Raw genomic sequence first — 27,748 nt, forward strand, 5'->3', positions numbered from 1 at the left:
CACCCTTAGGTTGAGTGAGTCCCCAAGTTATCTTTGTGTCTTGTTTGCTTATTAATTGTTAATGAAATACTTCCAATTTCCTTCTTCTATTCCCACTTTAGCCCTTGTGAATCATAGTCAACAGGAAGTATGAATTTGGGATTCTAAGCATTAGCCTGCTCTAACATAGTTAGGAATTAATGCAACAAAATCTCACAAATTAAACCCACACGCAGTATTCAAAAACCATTCCTACGCAAGAAGAAAGGGGAAAAGAAAGAAGGGGTGAAAAGGAAGAAGCTCAAGAAGTTTGTAAACTAATTTTACCATTTGATTGGACTTTACCTCCATCAACCCTCTTTTTGGTTAGAGAACTAGCGTTATGACGTTCTTCTGTAATCGCTGAGGCAGAGAAAAGCCATGATTTCAAAGCGTTTTTTGCATTCCCTTCAAATCAAACAAAAATTAACAAATACAGTTAACCTCCAAAAGGATCACAATTCATAAAAGTTAAAGAGAATATTGATCCTTTAAACTGTAAAAAAATATAGTCATATGTCAAGGACACTAGATTTCCAAAAATTTAGCCCCTTATCTGTTGCCTATATTAGTGTTTTTGTTATGATCCATGTGATACAGATAAAACACAGAAATGGGCTTATTTTAGTGGAAAAAAACCTTGGATTGGGTTCTATACATGTTGGGCCTTTGGTCCAACCGGTTTTTATTGCAATAGGCCACTTTAATGGGGCTAAAATAGTTTAGTTAGAGTAATTTTTGTTTATTTTATTTGTTATTAAATGTTTTAGTTAGGCTGGAATAGGTCTCTAAGAGTCGATCCTTATTTCAGTTCCATAGTTAGTTTAAGTTACCTAATCAGTTCAAGACTAGTTCAGGTCTTTCCTTTTTTTTTTTTTTTTTTTTTTTAATCTTTTATAAAATTTTGTAAAGGGCTACAGCCTTGTACACGAATTTGAGTAATGAAAGATTGGCTTTTGCCTTTGGTTCTGTGGTAATTCAAAATGCTCCCTGGTGGTGATTCCAGCCCTTCAGATCAGGTGGTAATTCCTGATCATATCTTTTCTATCTTTTTTTATTTCTATTCTATTTCAGTTTCAAAAGCCAAAAAAACATCCTCTCTTTCCCATCAAATTCTACTTTACTACCTCAAACTCGGATTTCTCCAAATCTTTTGTTATAAAATTGATCTCTGAATTCTGATTTCAGTTCTCTGTTTGTTATTAGTTCCAAATCTTGTGATGGTTTCAAAATCTGAACATTCCAATTAAAACCCGAAATCCTACTGCAACTAGGATTCATACAATTTTCAGATTTCTGGTTCTGATTTGAAAATTTTGTTTCTATATTTTGTTACTGTTCAATCAGTTATTAGAGCCATAGTTGATCTATGTTTAGAGCCCTAATACTGTCCATGGATTCTGCAGTTGTTCAGTTTTCCTTCTCCAAGTAGGATTACTTATAAGTGTTCTGACTATCAGACTTTGATCACACTTTGCAGAAATCTTCTACACTAAAATCAGGCCCTTTGACTTTATTATTAGCCAAATCAGACCTACTGTTATTCTGCTAGTAGTTTTCTTTTCAAATCTGGTTTGCATTTTTTATTTCTGCGATCCTATTGCAAGCTGATCTCCCGCTGGATGTCACTGGTTCGGGATTAGGATTGCATAACCATGTCCTAATTGCATATGTAGAATATTTCCATGGACAGAAAATTTTCAATATAATCTAAACGTGATGATTCAGAAGACAATGCTAAGTAGAAGAAAACCTATAACTATAACACATACATGATGCAACACATAGCAGGACAGGACAACTTCTATGGCAGGTTATAACCCTCCCCAAGACTTGTTATTGATCTTGTTCCTGAACTAATGTCCAGTTGGGTATCTTGTTTGAAACACATAAATGGTATACTTTGTGAAACAGAATTCTAGTATACGTTGATTACCCCAGATAAAGAAAAAATTATGCGAATTGCTTCACTTATGGTTCTTCAAAACGCATTTTCTACACAAACTAGAGTCAATTCGAATTGATCTTGCACGAGATCCACTACAACAAAAACTCAGCCTTATCCTAACTAAATGGAGTTGGCTACATGGATCCTTGCTTTCCAATCAGCTCTATTCGAGGTCATACTTGATACAATGCCTAAGTTATGCATGTCTTTCCTCGCCACTTCTCCGCTAGGGTCATTTTAGGTCTGCCCCTGGCTCTTTCAGCTCCTTCAATCTGAATCAAATCACTCCGCCGCACAGATCAGGGACCTGGAACCAACATACGTGACTTGATTTGGGTGTGGATAGACCTAACTCCCCCCCCCCTCCCTAATGCAATAGCATGATCACCACCATTGGATGTGATTTGATCTTTTGTTTTGGGTCTTTGATTTGTATTTAGTAACTTGGATGTATGGTAATAATGTAGGCTAGATACATATGATAATTTTTTTAAAGTTGTAAACATAGGATAGTTTTTTTAATGTTGTTTCGAAGTCTATCTCTGTTATTTATTCAGTTTAGGAGTCCTCCAATTTAAGTCTGCAATGGGAGAATTTCTTTTTTAGTTGATCTTTATTTCTTGGTGAATTATTATTATCACAAAGGCCTGTTATTTTTCAAATGTTACAAACCATCTTTTCTGCCACGTGGACAGATGATATGTCCATTCCGACCGTTGGATAAAGAGGACATGGTCTGGATTAGCCACGTATCAAATTTCAAACTTCAAGGTCTAATTCAATCAAATACCCCCTTTTGTATTGGCACACATCCCGTGTATGTCCATGCCTGTGTATCACTACTCTAGACATTACTATGCACTCTCCCAACTCTGAGTGGGAACAGACGGTTCAGATTTAACAAAAAAAAAAAAGAAGTTAAAATGGATGGTTCAAATTTATCTTGTGAATTTTGGAAACATCACCTTCTATTGTTACATGGATAACTAGCCTTATTTCCTTTATAAATAAGTCTTCAAATCAATTATTAACCTACGGCTGGGAGGTGCTTAGATTTAGTTTTGATTGTTATATCTTTTATAACTGTTTGAGTCAAGTAGGAAGCTTAGGTTAGTTAGACTTCCATTTTATGTTTTTTTTTCGGTTTTATAAATACATGTAAGCGGCTAGCCCTCACCAACATTTTGAGTAATGGATTGAATTAGTTTGTTTGCTAGAGATTGTTATCTCTCTCCCCTCTCTCCTCCCCCCCCCCCAATGATCCTTTCTCTCTCTTCTCTCCTTTCTATCTCCTCTCCCCTCTCTCTTACCCCCAATGATTGTTCACAGTCCTGGAACAGACCCTTATCTCTCCTTCTTCTTCCCTAGTAGATCAAATTCTTCTCTTCCATCGATCTGAAACCCACCACCAGCAGATCCATCTCTTCAATCTGACATTAATCCCGGTAATACATTTTGAGATCCGTTTTAAGTCGTATGGGGTTTACTTTTATTTATTGAGTATACAGGCTAACATAGTTGATGTCCTATGCCTTCCACTTCTTTTAGGCGGTTAGGCCTCACTTTTGGGGTGACGTAACTTACCCATTTGGCTTGATTAAAGTGTCAATAGAAAAGGTTGACCAGTTAAATTCCAAGTTTCAGTAAATAATGTAGACAGATTTAAAATTAGGGAAAGCTTGGATGATCTATTCATCCCAAGCACTCTTTATTTATAAGAGTAATAAAACAGTAAACATCTGTATGGTAGCAATGTGGGACTAAACCACATAATACAAAACTAATAAAATAACAAAGAAACGAGGTCCAGAATACCCCCACGGTATTCTGGCCATATATCTAACACTCCCCCTCAAGTTGGAGCATATATATCATGCATGCCCAACTTGACTAAGATAGGATGAAACAGTTTGCTACTCAGTCCCTTAGTGAACACATCAGCCAGTTGATCAGTAGACTTCACAAAAGGAACACAAATGAGGCCGGCCTCAAGCTTCTCCTTGATGAAATGTCGGTCAACCTCCACGTGCTTAGTACGATCATGCTGGACAGGGTTATGAGCAATGCTAATGGCTGCTTTATTGTCACAATAAAGCATCATGGGAAGATGGACAGCAACACCGATATCCTGTAATAATCCTCTAAGCCACAGAAGTTCACAAATTCCTTGGGCCATCGCACGAAACTCGGCTTCAGCACTGGACCTGGCCACAACATTCTGCTTCTTGCTACGCCATGTGACAAGGTTCCCACCAACAAAGGAACAGTAACCAGAGATAGATTTCCTATCAGGAGAACCAGCCCAATCGGCATCAGTATAGGCTTCAATCTTAAGGTGACCCGTGGGAGATAGAAGGATTCCCTTTCCTGGAGCAGACTTCAAATACCTCAAAATACGACGGACTGCATCCATATGAGAGGAATAGGGATCATGCATGAACTGGCTCACCAAACTCACAGCAACTGCAATGTCAGGTCGTGTGTGAGAAAGGTAGATTAACTTGCCCACTAACCGCTGATAAACACCCTTGTCAACAAGCTCACCTTCTTTCTCCCTAAGTTTTGTAGTAGCTTCCATAGGAGTATCTGAAGGATGACAGCCTCATAGTTGTCATGGCGTCGCCATGGCGTCGCCATGGCGCCGCCATGGCGTCCTGGCGTTGGGAGAGGGGGCATATCGAGCTACGCCATGGTGGATGTCAATATATCGTTCGATATGGCTTCCATGGCGACGCCATGGCGTCGCCATGGACGCCATACCACGATATGTTGGCATATCGGTCGATATTTGTACATATAAAAGTTAGATTAAAATTTTTTTTTTTTAAACCATTTAATAGCTTAGATGCTTTGCTCCAAATCACATACACTAAAGAAAGACTATTGCTATCAAGCTTCAGTAAATAGGTTAGCCTATCATTTGATTTTTACTATTGCTTTCAATTATTTGATAGGTTAATCTATATTTTCAATTTTTCATACTTTCATATACACTAATGGATATTAGTTACACTTTCATGAATTAAACCATAGTGGCATAGTATATTAGTAGTAGTGTAGTACACTTTCATGTTGATTTTTGATGTTATAGGACATATATTATAGCATACTAAATGACATTAAAAATACAGAAAATAAAAAATTAAACATGGTCGACATGCTCGCCATGGCGGGCGACATGTCGATATATCGACGTGACACCCTTCCACCGACTTGGATCGCCGTGACGCCGTGACAACTATGGACAGCCTAGCAGCCCTGTTTCAGTCAATAGATCAAGGACATATTTCCTTTGAGAAAGAAAGATGCCCTTTGAAGAGCGAGCAACTTCTATCCCTAGAAAATATTTCAGAGGACCAAGATCTTTGACCTCAAACTCATGGCCAAGGAGGAGCTTCAAATCCCTGATAGCATCACCATCATTACCAGTGACCACAATATCATCCACATAGACTATGAGAAGAGTTACCTTGTCACCAACTCGTCTCGATAAACAAAGTGTGATCAGCATTACTCGCCTATAACCTCGCTGAAATCATAGCCTTGTGAAATCGCCAAACCATGCCCTAGGTGATTGTTTCAGCCCATAAAGTGCACGCTCGATCCTAGACCTTGCCCTTGGTCCTGTCATCGAGAAGCCTGGTGGAATGTCCATATATACCTCCTCCTCAAGCTCCCCATGGAGGAAGGCATTCTTTACATCTAACCGTTGAAGATCCCACCCAAGATTTACAAGACAGGATAATAGCACCGGACAGTGTTGAGCTTCGCACAGTGCAAAGGTCTCCTCGATAGTCAACTCCATAAGTTTGAGTGAACCCCTTTGCAACCAGGCGTGCCTTATATCGATCCCACGAACCATCCCTTCCGTTTGACCACGAAGACCCATCTACATCCAACTCGGTTTCTTTCCGGAGGAAGAGTCACAAGCCTCCCATGTATTATTTTTATGTAGTGCTCTCATTTCTTCCAACATTTCTTGCCTTCCACTTTCCATCTCGTAGATGCTTCTGCCAAGTTTTAGGAATCGAAAGGAAGAAGAGAAGATACAAAAGCACGAAAAGATGGAGAAAGAGAACTATAAGAAACAACACGAGATATGGGATGTAAAGTACAAGTCCTAGTACCTTTGCGGTGAGCAATAGGTAGGTCGGAAGAAGAGGGATTACCAGGAGATGGAGGATCGGATCGGAGCCGGCAATTGGATGGGTATTGGTGCTAAAGTGGATTCGATCGCCCTCTGTTGGTTCTACCCCTTGTGTAGGTGAGTATGTTGGAATTGTCAATTCTCTTCTGAAATTCACCAATAGTTCTCTGGACTGGAGTCAGCTCCCCCTGAATAGGAACATTAACAACACTATTTTCTAAGGTCTCCCCCTGTAAAGGATTCCCATTAGGTGAGGGAGGAACAGCCGGAGGAGGTTGGACATCATCCAAAGGAGGTTGGGCATCGCCAAAGGAGGTCGGGCAGCGGCCGTGGGTGCCGGCAAAGGAGGCCGGACAGCGGCGAGGAACCTCTAGTGGAGGAATCTCAAAGGGCACATCTTCACTAGAACTCTCCCCTTGAAGAGGTGGTGAAGAATAATAAGAAAGGGTCTCATGGAAAACAACATCCATACTCACCAAGGTACGACGGGAAGGGGGATGGTAACACTTATAACCTTTCTGGGTTGGAGAATAACCCAAGAAAATACAACGGAGCCCACGAGGCTCAAGCTTGCCTGGAGATCTGGTATCCCTAGCATAACACACACACCCAAATACTTTGGGAGGGACAATAAAGGAGGAATGGCCCAGTAGAACATCAGAGGGGGTACGGGAATGAAGAACCCGAGAAGGGAGCCTATTGATGAGATAGGCGGCAGTGAGAACCGCATCCCCCCAATATTGAGAAGGAACATTCCTCGCAAACATCAAAGCCCGGGCCATTTCCAACAAATGGCGGTTTTTTCTTTCTGCCACACAATTCTGGGCAGGGGTATCAACACAACTAGTTTGGTGAATAATGCCATGATCAGCCAAATATTTTTGAAATTGTGATTCAGTAAATTCGGTTCCATTATCACTTCTCAATATTTTGAGAGTAGCTTGGAACTGAGTTTGAATCATCTTATGAAAATGCTGAAAACATGAGAAAACCTGATTTTTAGTGTGCAAAAGATATACCCAAGTGTTCCGAGAATGACAATCAATAAAAGAGACAAACCAGCGATGACCAGAAATAGAGGGCTTGCGACTAGGGCCCCAAACATCAGAATGTACCAAATTAAAACAAGAAGAACTCCTTTTAGTTGAAATAGGATAAGTTGAACGTGTCTGTTTGGCCAGAACACAAGCATCACAAAAAAAGTCATCCTTAGTATGTAGGGTGACCAAACTAGGAAATAAATGAGCTAAAATTCCTAAAGGGGGGTGACCTAACCGAGAGTGCCACTGGTAAAGTTCAGAAGAGACCAAGGAGTTCTGATGCAGCGGAGAAGGTAATGGTGGTGGAGAGAAGCGACCGTCATCAAGCAGGTACAAGCCACCATGCACTTTACCCAATCCAATCGTCTTCCCAGAGTCCAGATCCTGAAACACACAATGAGATAGAAAAAAAATGACTTTGCAGTTAAGATCACGAGTAATACTACTAATGGAAAGAAGGTTAGTAGTAAAATTAGGAATATGTAAAACAGAAGACAAGGGAAGAGAGGAAGTGCAGTTGATGAGTCCTTTTCCAGATATTGAAGAAAGGGACCCATCAGCCACTTTGACCTTATCTTTCCTAGAAGTGGGAGAATATCTGTGAAACAGACTAGAGGAACCGGTCATATGATCTGTGGCTCCAGAATCTATGATCCAAGGATGGGAAGCCACAGAAGCACAATGACCTACAAATGGAATACCTGATCGGGCAAAGTGTGAACCTGAAGGAGCTGAGGAATTGGCAGTAGCTGATGTAGTAGAGCGGCGGCGGCGGAAGTCTGAGCATACGTAGGAGGGCTGTAGATCATCCTGGGATAGACCGGTGTCGATAGTAGGGGCTGTAATGTGATCTCGGTCGATGGGCCTTGGTCTTTGTCTTTATCTTTGTCTTGGCGGCCCGTTTAGCTTCAAAATCAGCCGGTTTCCCATGAAGTTTCCAGCACTTCTCTTTGGTGTGATAGGGTTTGTGACAGTGCTCACAAACAACAGTCCCTGTAGTAGAATCACCAAGAGAAGCAAAGGCCACTAGGTGCGTAAGGGGTCGGGCAGCCTTGAGAGCCGATCTATCGCACAAGGCGGGTGCAACATGGCAGCCCTACGGTTCTCCTCAGATGAAACCAATGCATAAGATTGTTCGAGTGTGGGAAAAGGCCTATGGCCCAACACTTGAACACGAATTGGATCATACTCCACATTCAAGCCAGTCAAAAAATCATAGACCCTGATCTTGTCCACATGCTTCTTATAGGAAGCAATATCAGCAACTGTAGACGGGTGGAAGTCAGAGAAGTGGTCTAATTGCTGCCACAGACTGCGTAGAGTAGCATAGTACTTCGAAACTGAAAGTTCACCTTGAGTGGTATGGAGGACCTTCTGCCTAAGTTCATATACCTGGCATCATTGCCAAGTCGCCCGTAGGTTTCCTTGCAAGCAGCCCAAATGCGGCAATTTGTGTCTAGAAGAAGAAAGTTATCTTGCAAATCGTAGTCATTGAACCAATTAAGTAGGACATGAGAACACCATTATTAGCAAGCCACCTGCGCCCGAGGGGCCTGGGCGATAGGTTGAACACTAGTGCCATTAATATGGTGGTGAGACCACGGCCAGCAATGGCAAAAGAGGCGGAACTGGACCATAAAAGGTAATTCGAGCCATCAAGTTTAATAGGATTTGGTGTGAAGTCGTGGTAGTCGGTCTTGTGGTGACCATCGGCAGTGGCTGATCCAAGTAGTCAAGAATCGAGAGAGTCACCCATCTTGCCGATAAAGAAGTCCAATAATGTCTTCAGTGAAGGCTGAACTAACTCCAAAAATCAGAGACAGCAGCAGTGAAGAGTCCTATATCGATAATGGCAGGGTTTTTTGATAAAACCTGAATTGCTGAAATCGATGAGGATAATAATGAGTCCAAAAATCTGCAGAAAAATGGCTTCAACTGAGGTCAATTAACCCTCTATACTGGAAGAAACAGCCTGCAGAAAAATCAGGAACACTGGGCTGCAACAACTCCAAGATCGATAGGTGTCAGGATTTTGCAAAAAAACCCTGTGATAGTAGGATCAATCTCAAGGAGGTCTTCAAATCTGTAGATAAGAACTGAACCAATAAAAAAAGAAATCCTGCTGCAGTTTGTGGTCTTCAAAGGAAGGAGTTAATGCCTTGTAGTTGTTGTAGAAGCAAGCTCCAAAAAACTGAAGATCCAATATCGCGAGACAGGCTTGGCAGGTCCTTATCGAGCAGAATTATAGTGCATAAAAGAGGTAATGGGGGCAGCAACTGGATCGTATGATCACCTCATCAGTGCTGCCCTATATGGGAATGGAGAACAAGGGAGAAGAAGGAGAGAACTAGAAGAGAAGAAGATCGAAAGAGAGAGGGAGAAGAAAACTGAAATTCGAAGGAGGGGTTTTGTCCCTAACTCGAAATCTGCTCTGATACCATGTGGACAGATTTAAAATTAGGGAAAGCTTGGATGATCTATTCATCCCAAGCACTCTTTATTTATAAGAGTAATAAAACAGTAAACATTTGTATGGTAGCAATGTGGGACTAAACCACATAATACAAAACTAATAAAATAACAAAGAAACGAGGTCCAGAATATCCCCCGGTATTCTGGCCATATATCTAACACTTATGTAGTGTAATTTGCAAAAGCTGTAAAGTTTTAGCAGTCAAGGTGTGTCAACAATTAGTTATAAAGTTTTTGCCTTTTAATATAAGGAGATGGATTGGTGTAATGCAAATAATGACTGATAAATAATATAGTTTTGAAGATACAGTACCATCCAGTCGTCCTAAGAATACCAGTTCCATAACAACCTATGACAGATATTCACAACCAGTAACTTTAAATATACATACATTTTCACCTTCTAGAATAGAACCCATCTCTTTCCCACAACAAAATTCATATAAAGTTCACCTAACAAGGGAAAAGATTTGTTTGGGGGGACCGGGGGGGGGGGGGGGGGAGAGGGAATGCACCGCACCTTGTTTAGAGGAATTTGCATTTTCCAACTTTGAAACTTGCAGGCCAATACCACGGATCTCCTTGACATCTATGCCAGAACAGTCAGAAGGTTGAAAAAAGTTAATTTTTGGAATAAAACTTCAATGTAATGCTTTGATTGACCACGTGCTGACTACCGAGTAGTCAGAGATCATAATGACCAGCACAAAAAGAACAGTCTAGTCACAAGTACACATGCATATTACATACACGTAGATCAGTAGATGAAGAGTACTTCAGTTCTCAAAATTACAACAGATTTTTCAACCCCAAAGAAGTTGGACAATATTTGTATATATTTAGACAAAATTTGTTTACCGATGTGAAGAGAACCCAAAAGTTGTTTGCTTATCCTTCGAAGCACATCCACATCATCAGTAGAAATTGGCAACTGCAATATTTAATAATGAGATAAATCCATCACCTCAGGGCCAAAGGTTTAGCTTTCTGCAACAAAAGTGAACTGTACAGGTGAAATGAAAGCAATTATGCCATTTTGTAGCCCCAGCAGTACCGTCATTGAGTGGCTCAGATTCTCACAGTCCCCACACCCCATATATTTGGTAGGCTCCTCAGCATCCTTTCTTCTCTTCTTTACCTAGACCAGTTGGACAAAAAGAACAGAAAATCGTTCAACTTGGGTTCATTATGATTATTGCTCATGAAATTTGCCACATTTAAAGATCAAATAACTAATGACTATCAAATGAGAGAGACAGAAAACCAAGTGCATTACATCATGGATGAACACTATTCAAAAGGGAAAAGCAGAAAGACATACTTTTAGGGTAATAGTGCGTCCCTGTAGTTCACATCCCTGCAAGCGTAACGAAACCTCCTTGCAAAGGTTTACAAGAAAATGTTGACTCTGGAATGTGTGACATTAGGAATCAGAGATTAAACTTATTAGAATCACACAAGGAAAAAAATGATTATTAATCCTTTTATGCAGCAAGGTACCCACATCTTTCAAATCATTGAATCTCACACCCCAATTCACGTCAGCACCTATAGATTTAGTCTCCTGTGGATCATATATTATGTGTAAGCAAGAGTGAGAGGATGAAATTGTATTCACATATTACAAAAGGGCATCGAATGACTAATCTGATGAGTGGAGTAGAATAACTGGTAAAAATAATAATTAGTTGGATTTCGGAGCTATGCAGCATCATCAAATACCATGCCCCCCCCCCCCCTCTCCAAGGCATACTCTTCACCAAAGTGATAAAATATATTATTGATCTTGCTTCAATAAATTATCAGGATTAGCTCAGGAAGCTGTTTCCCAGTCTGTCTGAACTTTAAACTATATCTATAAACAAATAGAAAGTAATCCTGCAGCTTTTTCCATATCCACATATCATCAGATAGATGTCATCATTGCGAGTGTAAATTGAAGTGGAAATTTTTCTAACAAGGACGAAGAGTTTATAGTATGAGTCTATGGTTCTCGTCCCACTTCCGAGCAGTGGGAGGGGGAGGGGAGGACTCGATATGTGGCTTTTTTATGCCAAAACTACATGTGTACAATTATTGGCCAAAAGAAGGTAAATGTTAGTCAAATTTTTAATGGTATGGCATGAACAAGTTAAGAATAATGAAAGAAAATGCAGAAGAATGACCAACACAATTACACAGCTATTGTGTAGAATGATTTTCTGATGCATGAGCTGCCAAGGGCAAACAACTAATGGCCGTGGGAAGACAAATTTGGCCAAATAAACAAATATCTTTTACCAAACCTGAACCACTCCAACCATCCGGTTATCAATTCCTCTACTATAATTCCACAGCATGTCACCAGTCTTGGCACCAAAGTCCTTCTGAAGAGATTCCTGGAGAAGAAATTCATAAATGGAATTTCAGAAAAGTAGAAGTCTCCACTCATCGACATTTACAGCAAGACTACAAAAGCAGATAACTTCAGGAATAAAATTTATTCTCGTCCAGAAACTTCTCAAGTTATGATAAATCATGAAAAAGGAAAAGGAAGAGCATATTAATGAAGTATATGGTTTTGATATATCTACACATATAGCTTGAGAAGTCAAGCCTGTGTTGTAAGGAAGTCATTTCATCACACTATTGAACATAAGGCATGAATCAGGAAGGACTATAGCAATCCAGCTACGGTAACAGAGAAAACAGATCATCAATTTGTTGGATATAAGCCGTCAATCTAGTATGCAAGAAAGAAGAATACCTGACCTTAAAAACTACAAAGTTATCAGTTACACACAAAATCAGTTTCATGCCAACTTGTCCTGTAATATGGAGCTCTAACAAATGTGAAAATATAACAGACCTTAAGAAGTAGATCATGACTACATAGTAAACAAACACCTCAAGGAGAAATGTATTGTCGTCATATCCATTTAAGACACAAAGTCCTGCTAATGAGGTTATTCTCTTATCATTTGCTTTTAGCATAAAAATTGCCAACCTCTTGCAATCAACATCTCTAAAACAGAAACATATCCAGATCTAAGTTCTACTTATAGTGATATAAGCTCTAACAATGAATTTTTCTGTAATTTCATTTAAATCCCATCACGAAACTAAAATAATTCCTTGATGACATTAAAAGAAGTAAATAATCAAGAGCTGGACGAAAAAATTTAAAAATTGGTATTTTTTTCTCTTTATTTGAAGTCTGATGTCTAGCAGTTCCTTGGTGGATTCATTGGCTGGAGAAAGGGTGGTGGGGAGAGATTCTATTGTATGCTCAGGCCTACCCTATCACGAGTTGAAAAGAGTGGAGGGTTCTGTATATTTGTTTTCCCAATTTTTTCCGTTAATTTTCTTTTCTCCCTGATGAATTTTTCATAATACTGATGTACGTGTACAATTTTCTCAGCGGGTGGCTTACAAAAACCTTCACTGTTACTCCATTAAGGGAAAAAAATCACAGCAAGAGAAATAATATATGACCGAGCTCAGTGACACGCGACCAGCAACAAAAGTGATAAAATAAAACAGAGAAAATAAAATCGTGAGAAATTACAGAAAAGGACCATTTGTAAGTACTGTGCGATTGTCATAGAAAGTAATTGAGTATTATAGCAAGACGACCCAATAAGGTACAACATTTCAATTCCCCAGGTACCAGATACTTGATAGAACCAATTATATGATTAATCCTTGCGCAAAAGAAAGAGTAACCCTATCAATTTGAAATCTTATAACCTTGGAAATCATACGCAACTGGCCACAAGTTTGAATATGTCTTTTTTTCAACTTCTCCTCTAATACATGCCCAATGCCTGGAAGTACCTTGATTGAAAGTTCACGTAAATAGTCATCAACCTGAAAAATAAATAAGGTTATAGGCCATAAGATGGTGTTAAAGTCTGACTTCCAAAAATTAATTATGAGTTATAAAGATGTACAGATATAGTGGTTGGTACCCAAACAAAAAAATCGATTTAGTCAAATGGAAAAAATTAGAAAAGCAAACAAAATGTATCACCAACGAGAATAAAAAGAAGAACAGCTAGAAACTTGCTAGTGCCTGAATTATTATGTGATTCTCTTTCTTAAAAACCCTAATACAGTTCAACAACATTCCTGTCTCGGAATCTACACAACATGGCACATGCCATTTTCTGCAATTCTGATTGTGTGTCTCTAATGTGTTATACACATCAATCAAAGGCAGCCCGAAGTTCTATCTAGACAAAATTCAAGTTACCTTCGTCATCCTTTTTTTTTATATATATTTTGGAGGGGGTTGTTTAAACCATTATCTCTAACGGGACCTAGATTACATTAGAGTTATATTTCATAATGCATTAGAAAAAAGAAGAAAAAAATTGACATATCTGTGTTCTGAACTTTTCAAAATTCCCATGACACCCTCTATCATTGTCAGACAAAAGCACAAAAATCTGCAGACATGATACATAACTAGATAACTTCAGTGAACTTGATAGATAGCATGTATTATTATCCCTTTTCCTAGTGATTTATGAGTGAATATGCTACTATGGCGATTGGCAGCTTTGCCACAAAACTCGTTAAGAATAGACATCAATGAAAACGATCCAATATACTCTCGAGTATCAACACAACACATAGATATTCATGTCCAACATCAAGAACATTACTACTAAACAACTAAATAAAATTTGAGGGTTATTAATGATACTGTTAGAATATATGTACTCCAGGATACCGTGGGAGTATTCTGGTCCTTTTGGGGTTAATTTTATGTTATTAAGTGTTATTAGCTTATGTCAGCTATCTGGGTTTTAGTCCCACATCGCCTAGCTTCTATTATTTGTAACTTCCCCTCTATTATAAATAGAGGGGCCTTTCTCTCATTAATACAAGCCATTCCATTATTTTATTCCCTCTCTCTGACCCACGGGTCAATCAACATGGTATCAAAGCTGGTCTGATCTAGGTTAAGAGAGAAAAACCCTATTTTCTCCCTTCTTTTCCTCCAATCGATCTCTCCTCCTCTTCTCCCTTTTCTCGTTTTTTCCTGCTTCTGTTCTTCTCCCTTTCAGCCCAAAAACAGGGGCAGCACTAATGAGGTAGACATAATATCGATGATTTAGTGCTGTCCCCCTTTCTCTTCTATCGTTTTTTATTAAAAAACCCTGCTGGAAGCCTCATCTGCGATTTGGAGTTCCCCTTCTTTGAGATCAGATCTCTATAAACCTGATCCTCTAATTTAGGAACACCCTATGCAGCCTTTTTCCAGCCCTATTCTACCCTATTCCTAAACCTAACTTCCCTTTTTCTTTATCTCCATCAATTGTTATTTTTTTTCCAGCCTAGATCCCCAAATCGATTTCACCTTGTTAGGGTTTTTCAAAACCCCGACTCCAATCGATGTTGGGGTTTCCCTTGTCAGATGTAGCCAATATTTCAGGGATATTTCCCAACTAAACCAAGCCCTAATCGACCTCAGTTTGAACACAATCTGATGGCTGGATTTTCCCTACAGCAAATTCTTCTCATCCTGCCTTTTATGGTTCCCTATTAAAACCCTAACTCAAATAGACATCAAGGTTACAGGTTTCAGTTTTTGCTGCCTTTTGGAGGGATGATTACTCCACCTACAAGGATCACTCGACCTCAGTATTAGCCTCTTTCCAAGTGTTTGAAGACCCCTAACCCCAATCGATCCTTCTTTTCAGGGTTTTTTCAAAACCCTGACCCATATCGATTTTAGGGTTAGGGTTGTTTGCTGCTATTGGAGTTTTTTGGTGTTTCAACCATCAAGAAGGACATTTTACTTCAACAATTTATGGCTTGAAGGTCTACTGCACAAGATAGCTGCTGCCATCTTTTTCTGCGATTTTTGGTATGTCTCCCACATGAAGATCAAGTCTCAATTACCAAGAAGATTGGTCATTCGAACTGGAGATCCATTCCAGCAGTTGAGGTCAGCCTATATTACAATAAGCCTGCACCTTTGACAAGTCATCCTCACTTTTATTGAAGGCCCCTTCCCTACAATCGATATTCACTTTCAGGGTTTTTTTCCAAAACCCTGGCTATAATCGATCTAAGGGTGTTATTAATCTGCTACCCTGGAGATCAGCTTCTTTGGGACTACAAAAGTGTGTTCTACGGTTCTTGGCTGCACCTACGAACCTATTCAGTTATGTGGAGCCTTTCTGGTTTAAATCCAGCATACTTTGGAGCTTGAATCCTAGCATTGTTACTGATTCAGATCTGATCCAGTTTTTGTTGAAGCTTCTTTATTTAGCTGCTGTCTGGATATCTTCGTTAGTACTGTTTAGCATGTGGGAATTTCCACCTTAGAGTTTTTCGCACAATTGCTCCTCCCTGTTTGAAGATTGATCAAGCCTTGAAAGATGGAGCATTTCCTTACTTCAAATCAGATCGGTATACTTCTCAGATTTGCCCATTGGAGTTAAGAGTTTCTCCCCTGCAGGGGTTTCCATCAAAAGTGTTTGTTTGATCGATGGAAGATGGTTGGAACTTTATGTTGCATAATTTACCCCTCCTTCATAATCCCACTGCTATTTTTCCTTCACCACCTCCCGAAACATACCTTGGCATTCCCCATAAACACTTTGGAAGATCATGGTATTCTCTTGTTTGCCTTTTCTTCTTTTTCCATTACACTTGGCAGCCATTGACAAACTATGGAATGTTATGTTTTGCCCTATCTCTACAATCATCTCTCGTATGTCCACGTGCACTACACGTGAGGGGGGGATTATATACAGTATACCTGCAGCTATTGCAGAGAGCAGAACATGCAGGGACACTTGGTGCAAAGCATAGAAGGTCAGAGGTTTCACCATTTTTCACCATTGCCAAAGGGTATCTACTTTGTTATTGGGTTAAGTTTGTCATAAGGGGGAGGCTGGTGTTAAAAGTTTTGAAGATGTTTGGTTATTTTTTAAGATGTTTGGTTATTACCTGCCTATATGAGGTTCTACAAATTGGGTTGATTTTTTCCGCTGCTTGATTTTTAACTGCTGCTTGACTCATCTGACGGCTACCCTAGTTACTTATCTTCAAGATTATACTTCAGAGATTCATTATTGGACAAAGATTGGTGAGAGATGCCTTTTTTGCTGATCAAGTCTGTCCAAGTTTGAAGGTCTATTTGGGAGCTGCATTCATTTTGGAGATTGAATCTGCTACAACTTATTTTTCCCATTTTATTCAAGTTGGGCATTATTACCTTGTATGCGCCAACTTGAGGGGGAGTGTTAGCATTGTTATGGAGAGAGTTTTTTTTCTTTAGTAGAGAGTTTTTTTCTTTAGTCCACGCTGGATCTTCCTTCTTTCATATTTGTATAATCCAGCGAGAGGGGGAGTGTTAGAATATATGTACTCCCACGGTATTCTGGTCCTTTTGGAGTTAATTTTATGTTATTAAGTGTTATTAGCTTATGTCGGCTATGTGGGTTTTAGTCCCACATCGCCTAGCTTCTATTATTTGTAACTTCCCCTCTATTATAGAGGGGCCTTTCTCTCATTAATACAAGCCATTCCATTATTTTATTCCCTCTCTCTGACCCACGGTTCAATCAACAGATACTATCTACAATTTAATTCCCGACAATAGCTGCTTGAGCTTAAAGTGCTTTTCAAATGTCATAATGTAATCCAAGGGAAAAACAGAATGCTAAAATTATACCTTATCATGAGGGATATAACATTGACCATTTGGTTTAGCAGTTCTTGTGGCAAGGCGAGCCATGAGCATGTTCTCAGCAATTCCAGCACTTGCAGTGCATCCAGTTGTCTCAACAATCTCTAACCTGATAGTTGAAGCCAAACGCTCAGGATCTCCATCCTCTACATCCGTCACATCTAAAAATGCTTCGTCACAGCTTACTGCCTGTATTCAACAACCATTACAATTTATAGAGAAACAACCAAAAAAGGAAAAAGACAGAAGACAGTGATACACAAGAACATGCTACAACATATAGACCTGCACTTTATTGCAGTGCTTGTGCAAGATGTCATAGAACTGATCGGCGACCTGAAATATAGTGAACAGATTAAGCACCAAAAACAAACAGGGTCATGGCAGGATGCAGGGAACAGGTAACCTATAAAGTACAGCTAAGAAATTAAAAGATATGGATTGCCTCCTCATATGCTTCAAAGTTGTAAGGCAAAATGATAAGGTGAGGACAATGAGCTTTGGCATCCCTCACGAATATTCCAGCCTTGACACCTAAAACAACACAAACAAAGTTCACCTTTAGACAGATCACCCAGAACCCTCCACCACAAACCATTAAGTTGACTTATGTAAGGGTAGCTTAGCATAAAACCAACCATAATCACGAGCAGGATAATTTGCAGATGAGATTTCAGCTGTCCCCCTTGGATTGTCCGAATGACAAACCGCTACAGGCTTATCTCGTAATTCAGGATGGTTCCTGATGACAACTGAGACAAAGAAACAGTCCTGGAATATCATAGGATCGTCATAGAAAAAGTTAGTGTAGGCAAAAATTCAGCCAGAAGGTAGATAAATCGTAAAGGAGCAATAATAGGATGAAGTTTCAATGTGTTTTAGAAAAAGACTCAGGACTATAATGGGTAGGAAAATAGACAAGAAATTAAAGCATGGCAGAAAGACAAGTTCATGTCCAAATATCTACTGGAGCAGAGGACTTCCATATACTCCAAACTAATATTAGCAATTACCATGTCTAGATGGATAATTGAAGTTCTCTGGCTGGCAACTGGAGCAATAGCATGACGTTTCCCATATTTGTCTCCACCAGGTAAGCAGGGAAAGCGCTTACGATACCGATTCCTCCAGGTACCTATGAAGTGAAGCCGAGAGTACTAGGAAAAACAAATGAATGGAAAAGATAAGGTCATTCTCAACCAAATGCCATCACAAAATCAATGGAATGTCATCCAAAGATCATGTCAAAGAGATAGTGTGATGAACATAAAGTAGCCAAACGCCAAAATAAGTGAAAAACAAGCAACTGACAATTATCAACAAATAAACACCCAAAAGACACAGCTAAAATTATATTGAAATTGCTCAAATACAAGCCGGAAAAGACATAGCAGAGAACCATGTTGAGCACCTGAAATATCAAAGAGGCAAGGTAACTTAATGCATTTGAAAGAGATTATCAATAAATACTATACCAAGTACACCTGTGTGTCTACAAAAACAGCCCTCTAATGTCCTCGCCCAAGAAGTTTTAAGCATTTGCATCCTAGGCATTCTGATTTTGAGATCCTGACAGGCATGAAAAAGGTATCATGTATGAAAGCAAATTTCAAAAATAGCATCTCATGTAAAAACCCAGTCAAGCTGCTCCAAGAAGCACCACAAACCTTTCAATTGGTACAACTTTTTTGTGATCCAACACACATAAATCTCCAGGTCAATGTCAATTTCTATCTGTAAGCATGCTGATGTGATCCCGGGGTCCGAAAACCCTATTTGGGTTGCTGTAGGCCCAATAGAATAACAGATAACTCAAGTTTAAGAGTCTAATGGCAATTCAGTAAACAAATCGAAGTTTATAATTGAGTGGTAGAATTGTAATTAAAGGGAATCTTATATGGCCGTCAAAAGAATAAAGAAGAACGGATATGAAAGGGATTATAATTTAAGAGAAGGGGTAGACTTGGAATAAAATTAAAATAAGGGAGAAAAGAGGATAAAAGAGAATGGTAGGGGTAATTTAGGAAAGGAGAAGTCAGTGTGACATTTAACAACCTGTGACGATGGTCTTCTTCAACCTTACAACAGGGAGAAGAAATCAAACGGGAAAGAAGAACTACTTTGAAAGAGAGGTCTTTCCCTTATGAAATCCAATCTATTCAGCATTTTAAATGCTAAACCGCATCATCAAACCTTATAAAATACAGCAAGATTTGGTTCCAATCATCAACTATCAATTGAGTGATCAATGCTGAAACCATGAACTGGCAGTAAAACAGGAACCAGATTTGAAGTTCTGGTTAGAACTTCCAGCAGAGATCAAATCTCGACTCGAAACTGGCCAGGGTGAGTCGTTTCGATTGCAGAGATGATCCGTTAAAATCTCAAGCTGATCTGAAGAGTGTCAGTAGAGATTGATGTCAACAATCGCTGCAAGTATTGCCCAAACAGAAGTGGCCAGCAAGGGAAGAAAATAACAGAAAAATAAGAACGGAAATAATCAGATAAGAGGAACAAGGACAGAAATTAGGGAGGAGAACCAACCTGAACGAAGAACTGAAATTGATTCAAGTGGAGGAGAGAGTGGAGTAAGGATAGACCTGCACACTCACGGGTCTTGGCAGCACAACCACGAAACTTTCATTCAATTTCAAATCCAACTCTCAATCATTGGGTACATGCTATTATATAGAATTAAAACAAACGAGTTTTAATCCTATTCTGAAACTGAAAGTAAAAGTTAACTCTAATTCTAACTACGACTCCATCAACAGCATAAAAAGGAAAATAACTCAAACTCAACTTCCTATAAGTCCTATTGACAAGATAAAATTAAAAAATTACAATAACCCCTATTTATTACTGCATCACATGCATTTCACCACCCAAGTTTCAAAAGAAGCATACAAAAAAATGACTGTCAAAGCACTTTCATCAAGATGAATCATAGATCAGTCTGGAGTCAAAACACTGTCAATTCATGAGTGCAACCTGAAGCAAAAGTTCTAGACTAGATCAATAGATGCAATCAATTTATGGGATACAAAGAGCTACTTGTTAAAAAAAGGCTGAGAGCAAAAACTGAAGATCAATGGAACCTGAAACACTATATAGAAATTTCCTCTCCAAGCCAATATCTCAACGTTAAAAACTCAACCAGGTAATGAATAACAGTCTGTTGTCTAAGAAGCTTGGCATCAAGATTGAAGCCATGGATTACAATCCTTTCGATTTGCTTCCAGCCATCCTTTCCATGAGATTAAGTGCCCAAAAAACAAATTTAAGAGGTTCGTTGATTAAAGTATCCAATAAGTGCTTAATAGGATGTTTTAAGCATGTTATGCCCTATTTATAGGAGCAAATTGGATGGATTATCTGAGCCCTTTGTCCTTTTTTTTGGGTTTGGAGGGGGGGGGGGGAGGGAGGATCACAAATTCACAATAAATCTAGAATAGTTGCTCTATTTAGATGTTAGTCATATTTTAAATCAAAGGAGTTACTTAAGGCATGACAAGACATACTCCCTAATTTTTTCGTCAAGAATGACTATAGGTCGGTTAGTTTTTAAGTATTTTAAATTTTCTTATCAAAGATGGATTTATTTTCTGGTACATATGCATGAATTACATGACTCTAACCATCACAGAGTAGAATATATACATGCCATTCCATTTTTCACTTAAGTCTGTATGATCCATCCTCTTTCTCATTTGTTACACCATGTAATAAGTTATCCCTAAATCTATATCAAATAATAATTTTTCCTTCTATGTAAAACCTAACCCCAAGCCAACATAATTGGAGACAAAATAAAAACAAATTTTACTTTCACGTTTGTAACCCTATTCATCCTCTAATTCGCAGACATTATCATAAAATCTCAATGGGCCGAACCCTGAAGAAAAATCCTGTCTTCACTAACCAAAATCCTAAATGTTCCTAATAAATCCTCTCCTTGTAGCTCCTAAATTTTGCAACTCATTTTTATCTTGCTCTCAAAATCTTTAGCCACTCATTACAGCTACCACATATTAGATGATACAAAACATTGAGGGATTAAATGAGCATATGGAAGAGATAGCAATATTAACTTTTTAATAAAGACTTCCAGCAATGTCAAAAATCATCTGTATCCCATTAGATTTTTTTTTTTCCTTTTATATTAATTAATATTTCATTTTCTCTGTTTTATTTTATTGTTTATTTTTTAGTTTCATCTCTATGTATTATTTGAGAACACTTAGAGATGCTTTTCAACATAATATAATCCCAAGAAAAACATGAAAGATTTTTTAATACAAGGGTCTAAACAGTTACAGACTTTGGGCATCAAGCCATCAAATACACAACAACATAATAAAATATGGCACTAAGATACTTCAACATGGGTATCTTATCCACACTAAAATGTTCAATTCTCTAATGTAAGATATCCTGTCACACCAGCAACTGGGTAACATGGGCTATAATGATGAATGATTATAAAGTATTTTATGCATGATACCACACCCAAGCCATATCACTTTTATACAAACAACTCGGTAATGGATTATAATGACAAAATTACGACGATACCACAGTGCTCTATGCACGATAACTGTAAAAAAACAACAGAAAATCACACAGATAAAATGGAATTAGCAGCTACATGTCTACATTCACTACCTTGAAATAGTTCTCAACAAAATTAGGATCCCCGAGAGTTGAATGGCACATATTAGAAGGTCCCTCAGTTCTTGAATTTGGTGATCCTTTATCTAAGCAGTAATTGCTACCTGAAGATGAAGGCCTGCAAGGACTGGGTAGATGTGCCTCTCCAATACTATTTTCATCTTCCATATCAGTAGAACTTGGTTCTGAAGTTTTCAGCTCAAAAGATTTTTCAGCAGCAGCTGCATCATCTTCCATTACTTCAACATGATTTCCATTCTCAAAAACAGATTCTCCACTGCATTGGCTTATATCTTTTGTGGATTCGCCCACTTCAGGTAACAGTGCACCCTTAGATGTGTCACCCATCAACAATGGGTCCTCCAATTCAATGTTTGAACAACAGTTTGTTGGAGTTTCACTATTCTCAGAGACAATGTTTCTTTTGGGAAAGAAGGCAGATAATTTTTGCTGCTTACGAGTTTCATTTGCAAGCTGCTCGAGTTGGTAAGGAACCCCTGGAAATAGGAAAACTTGAGAAGACTCTGGCCATTGTTTAAAATCGAAAAATAAATAACAGGAACTAATGGGACATCAAGAGAACTCTGCCCACCAGTTTTTTCAATAGTAAGTGCTTCTGGTCTTCTTTTCTGTATACATGCATATACTATGCCTAGTTGCAAACCGTTACATTGTACATTATGGCTTGCATTGATTCTTGTCTACCATGCAATACCGAAGCCCAATAAGATGCACCATCATTTCAGACAAAAAAGGGTCCAAATGGTGGGCATACCTAAAACAGGATTTCTAATAGCCATATTTACTAAGTAAACGACAACCGGGAATCCTCATTGTTAAAACATAGAACTTTTATTATACCCTTCACAATAAAGGAAGGAGGATGAGCAGGATAACAAGTGTAAAAATAGAATCACGAATACCTGCAGGAGATCGCCAAATTCAAAAAATATAAACCAAAAACTTACAGCTAAGAAGCCTATTGGCAGCAATAGAATCCAGCAGCCATGTGGGTTTCACAACCGGGAGCCCGCCACTGAAGGACCTGTATGGAAATTACCAACGATTACACAATGCGAAGAGATACTAAAAGTAATGGATATGGAGGACAAAACATAAATAAAACACGACAAACCTCAGGTTCTTAATTTTACTATCTGGAAGATTACTGCAGACGATATGAGTTACACGATGCCTCGAAAAATAATTCTCAAAGCGTCCCCCATACTTCAACATGTAACCTTTAAGCTCCTGAACGCCTCTTGTCAATCTCAAAGTTGTAAAATATACACCACAGAAATACAAAGGAGAAACAAGGGAAATGAAGCAGCAAACCTGACTGGAAGGAACCGTGAATCCGTCAACAAAAATTGAAACCCCATGGAACAGAGATTTTCCAGAATTTGAGTCGCCAAGGGAAGAACTCGAAGCTTCTGCCGCGAACTGGTCTCGGAGCTTTCGATTCTTCTCAACCATGTAACTGCAAGGGATTGTTCCAAAAAGAAATTGAGAGGTGCTCCCTAGTTCTTGAATAAAATAAAGGCCAAGGGTACAGACTATAGACTAGAGAATTAGAGGAGAGAGACCTTCCAAAATTAGTGAAGGGTGATTTCCGAGAAGATGATTTGGAAGAAGAGAGAGAATTGGCGCCCCAAGCCATGCCAAGTGTTTTCTGGTTAGTCTTTTGCTTCTTTCTACCACTATCATCAGTTCTGGCGGAAGAGTTGGAGTTAAAGCTCCGCTTCGACTTTCCATTTGAATTTGCCGAACGAGAACGAGACGAATCAAAACTCATCTTCAGATTGGCAATGGCTCCTGTTCGTTCGAAATTGTTGTAGAAACCAGCGCCCGCGAATGCCTCTTCTTTTTTTTCTTTTTCTTTTTTTATTATTTTAAACAACAATTTTCGCATTTCGGGGTTGACCCTTGAGGGCCAAAATCTTCCAGCGGACGCTTTGCCCTTTAGCTGTACATCAAACTAAGAACAAACGCAGTGCGTGAGACTCGAATTCAGGTTTTCAAAAATCCAAATCGGATCCGTCGAATCGATCGATTCGGATCAAAACTCAGAATCGATAAAGTCCGATTCCAATTTAGGCCAACACATGCTGAGTTCATAGGGCAAACGCCTAGTTAGGCCTATTTTTTATTTCTATCTTAATTTGGGGTGATTTCTGTTTCAGAAATTGTTTGGTTTAATAATTTTTATTTTCTTCCAACCACATTAACGAGGCATAGAGATTGCTATAATCCATAATCCACATGTAACCCACTTGATCAAGGTAAAAGAGAGAAAATTTAAAAACCTGCTAACATTGGCATTGTGAGAAACTTTTTCCCATATAACATTTAAAGGAATCGATTCTCTGAGCAAGTAACAACGGTAGGTCGGCACCTTCTCTGTACCTTTCTCCTGATCACATAAAATGGCCCATCTACCCCCTATTTACAAAACCAGTCCACAATCTCTCATAATGTGCTCCCCCATTCGGCTTACTTAGAGAACTCTCTCCCAAAATTCAATAGGATCGGATCATTGTTAGATCAGAACAAGGTATTTTATGGCCATGATCTGTTTACTTATCAGATCATATCAAAAACCTTAATGGTAAGCCCTTAATGTATCAAGTTTGGATCATATCCAAATCTAAAAATGGATACAATTGATAGCCCTTGGATCAAGGCAAACTTCAGTCATATGACAATTTTCGAAATAGATAGATATCACTAAAGATCAAATGAAGAAAAACAGCTTAAAGAAGAATAAAAATTAAAAAAGAAGACGAAATGTTATTGTCAAAAGAGTTTGTTACTTTTCCATATATCATAAGACACCTAGTAGATAGAGAGAAAATGGTTTAGATTAGTCAAGTGTTAAATATCATACTCTAATTCAATCAAATACCCCATTGTATTGACATGCATAATACGTATGTCCATGCACTTGAATACCAGAACTCTAGACATTACCATGCATTCTCCCAACTATGAGGAGAGCCAACAATACTATAGTTAAGAAAGTCCATGAAATTCGATGGCTGAGATTTGTCTTGTGAATTTTGTAAACATCAGATACATATCTAACAATAATAACTACTCAAAAAGTAAAATTAAGTCAATAATACAAGGGAGGTTTTCGGACACGGCCATATAAAGGTTCGCAAGACAATTCGTAAAATAGGGGGTGTTAGGCATTTAGACTCCCATTATTCCATACAAAGGCATCGTGTGCAACCGTGCACGAAACATTTTGCCCAATAATAATTTGAAAATAGTTGGGCAGATATGAATACAATTGAAAAAAAATCAATACATATCACATCGTATGGTTGAGAATGGGATGGACCTTGAATACTACAAACATGGGCTATGGTATCAAAAAACGAAATTGAATCAATCGAATCGTTTGATTGGATTGCAAGTCACTGATGATCGATCTAGACATTTCAATCCAACAGATTCTAGGGTTTTCTTCACTAGATCACTGGGGTTTCATATCCGAAGGTTCCTGACTCATACGATTTTCATAACCTTGTTTAAAAGCAAAACAAATGATGGTAGCCGTTTTAATGGTTCCAAGGAATCTTGCATGATAACGGCTACTATTCGGCACAGTTGAGGTCGTTCATCGTTAATTAAAATCTTACCATTTTAATTCTAACCAAAAAGATCTTAAACATAATATTTCTAGAATATTTCTAGGTTTACAGATTGTACAGTAACAGTGTTTTGTACTTTCAATAGCATTTAAAGTCTTCCAAGTATCAAGACGCTCTCATCTCATTCACCAAGAAAGTTAGACAAAGAAAAGACCACGTCGGTACTCGGACTACTTGGAATGCGAACTTCTTGACCATTGAATTGATCGAACACACAACACGGTAGCAGGTAGCAAATACTGGAGGACAAAGACACAGACTCACTAGTACACAGGTACTCACAGCTCTCAAAGTCACAACTGACAACCATGAAATGTTGCCGTCTCATCATCGTCTTCTTCTTAAATGATTGTACGATAGTTTCAGACACAGACGGAAACTGAACTGAGGATCGAATGCTTCAAAATCAATTCTAACTCTGTTCATTCGATTTGAATTCTACCAAACATGATTCTGCTCTGTTCCATTGACCCTTTTTTTTTTCTTTTTTTTTTGTTTTGTTTTCTTTACAGCTCCTTCCAAGAACACACGAACACCAACAAAAAAACAAAATTTCTTCTCTCTCACACACCAGAATTCAGTTTAATTACTTGTAGATGTGTAATTATGTATACAATTACCTTTCCAAGAAAGAAAAAAAAAAAAAAAAAACCTAAAATCAGCCATGAAAACACGGAAACGAGTCCAAGAACGATCAGTTCTTCTGCTTTCTCTAGCTCTGTAAGTTTGTATGTGACGTCTGAGGAGAATTCATTGCTTGGAGCTGGAGTTCGATGCCATGGCAGACGACCAGAAATCGGCTCCGTTACTGTTGGCCACGTGAACCGTGCATGCAACTGGCACCAGGCACAGTCCCCTGCTTCTCAGATCGTATTTTGATTTTTCCTCTTCTTCTTCTTTTTTATTCCCTCTTCCCTCCTTGTAAAACAAGACAAGCATCATCAATTCCAAGTAGTTTTAATTTTTAAGAGAAATAAGATCATAGCAATTACCAAAGCAAAATTAAGAAACTAAAGATCTGGGAAAATATGATTACATGAACAGGCCCAGACGATGGCAGTCGCTGCATATACGGAGAACTCAGAACCTGTAACACACACAAAGAAAAATTTCTCAGCTTTTCAATTTATGTATACACATTAATTTTTTTTATTCAGTACTTCTTGTACGTCCCCACCACCGTTAGAGACCTGTCAATTACCTGAACTTGGTCATGTAGAAATCTGATGTATGCCATCGCTTCATGAAGAACGGAAGCCGTGTCTGTCTGCATCAGTCAAAAGTCCAAAACCCAAATTTGTAATAGAAAACTCTTCATTAACGAAGAAAATATATAACTTCACCAAATCTGGGTCAGAAAAAATTTATTTTCAAAATATTTCACCTTTCCAAAAGGAGAAACAAGTTGCTGCAATGCTATAATCCGTTCTCCAATCTTCTCTTTTCTCGCCTTTTCATTCAAAATCGCACAAATTTCAGAACAAACAACCCCGATAAATTGATTAAGTTTCAAATATGCAGAAGCAAGAAAGATATTGCTACAGTACCTTTACAGGCCCCGTCAAGGTGGGGTTCTCTGTTTTAGCCTTTTTGTTGGCTTTCCGGTTGCCACATGAAGCTCCTGAAACCAAGCCCGGAGCAGGAACCGATCCCATGCCCAATTCATTTCGCTTCTTCTGTTCTATATTTGCTTCTCCGCTTTGAGACTTCACGAAAAAATATACCACCCCTAATAAAATGAAATTTAAAAAAAAAAAACAAAAAAAACATTTGGGTATAGTTCATACCTTAGAGTTGGAGAAGCTACCAGTGCTACTGTGGTTGCTAGATGAAGCCGAAGAAGAGTCACTAGCGGTGATTCCCGATTTCTGGGTGATCACCCCGTACGCACCGAACGCTTTCTCTCCTTGGTTGCATGGTTTCCCAAAACAGAGCATCTTAGGAGTGTTTTCAACTGGAAAGATAAAGCTTCCAGTGCCGCCCATATCAAGATTAGCATCGTCTTCGGTACCTAGAAAATGAGTGAAACTCTCGCCAGGGACCAGGTCTTCGTTGAGACCCTCGTTCGCAGGCGCCATTAAAGAGATTCACAGAACTAATTAC

The 27,748-nt window shown here is 38.7% G+C and overlaps 2 protein-coding genes across 10 annotated transcripts in view; both read right to left on the reverse strand.

The window, feature by feature from the left end:
- Window positions 1-23,836, reverse strand: part of LOC122659873 (DNA repair protein REV1) — a 31,403-nt gene extending 7,567 nt beyond the window's left edge. For 5 of the 9 annotated variants that reach the window (XR_006332570.1, XM_043855022.1, XM_043855021.1 and 2 more), the window contains exons 1-18: window positions 23,573-23,836; window positions 23,322-23,466; window positions 23,122-23,237; window positions 22,955-23,031; window positions 21,981-22,483; window positions 18,329-18,472; window positions 17,954-18,086; window positions 17,761-17,849; window positions 17,601-17,651; window positions 17,301-17,504; window positions 13,355-13,474; window positions 11,911-12,003; window positions 11,130-11,189; window positions 10,947-11,033; window positions 10,680-10,763; window positions 10,484-10,556; window positions 10,146-10,214; window positions 325-426 (exon numbers count right to left, since the gene is read on the reverse strand). Coding sequence is in view for 8 of the 9 variants with exons in the window: in XM_043855022.1 (XP_043710957.1) it covers window positions 325-426; window positions 10,146-10,214; window positions 10,484-10,556; window positions 10,680-10,763; window positions 10,947-11,033; window positions 11,130-11,189; window positions 11,911-12,003; window positions 13,355-13,474; window positions 17,301-17,504; window positions 17,601-17,651; window positions 17,761-17,849; window positions 17,954-18,086; window positions 18,329-18,472; window positions 21,981-22,483; window positions 22,955-23,031; window positions 23,122-23,237; window positions 23,322-23,466; window positions 23,573-23,781 (2,359 nt within the window). In the remaining variant the exon portion in view is untranslated. Of the gene's footprint in view, window positions 1-324; window positions 427-10,145; window positions 10,215-10,483; window positions 10,557-10,676; window positions 10,764-10,946; window positions 11,034-11,129; window positions 11,190-11,910; window positions 12,004-13,354; window positions 13,475-17,300; window positions 17,505-17,600; window positions 17,652-17,760; window positions 17,850-17,953; window positions 18,087-18,328; window positions 18,473-21,980; window positions 22,484-22,954; window positions 23,032-23,121; window positions 23,238-23,321; window positions 23,467-23,572 lie in introns of those variants that run through there. The other 4 variants (XM_043855020.1, XM_043855023.1, XM_043855024.1 and 1 more) reach the window with 4 other exon arrangements.
- A 2,494-nt stretch (window positions 23,837-26,330) lies between these two features.
- Window positions 26,331-27,748, reverse strand: LOC122659793 (transcription factor bHLH113-like). Its single transcript, XM_043854929.1, has 6 exons — window positions 27,440-27,748; window positions 27,193-27,352; window positions 27,030-27,095; window positions 26,847-26,912; window positions 26,682-26,732; window positions 26,331-26,563 (listed from the first exon to the last, which is right to left on the reverse strand). Exons 1-6 carry the CDS (start codon window positions 27,721-27,723, stop codon window positions 26,396-26,398), a joined length of 795 nt encoding a protein of 264 aa, XP_043710864.1. The 5' UTR covers window positions 27,724-27,748; the 3' UTR covers window positions 26,331-26,395.

Source organism: Telopea speciosissima, chromosome 4 (assembly GCF_018873765.1).
Source record: "Telopea speciosissima isolate NSW1024214 ecotype Mountain lineage chromosome 4, Tspe_v1, whole genome shotgun sequence".
NCBI lineage: Eukaryota > Viridiplantae > Streptophyta > Magnoliopsida > Proteales > Proteaceae > Telopea > Telopea speciosissima.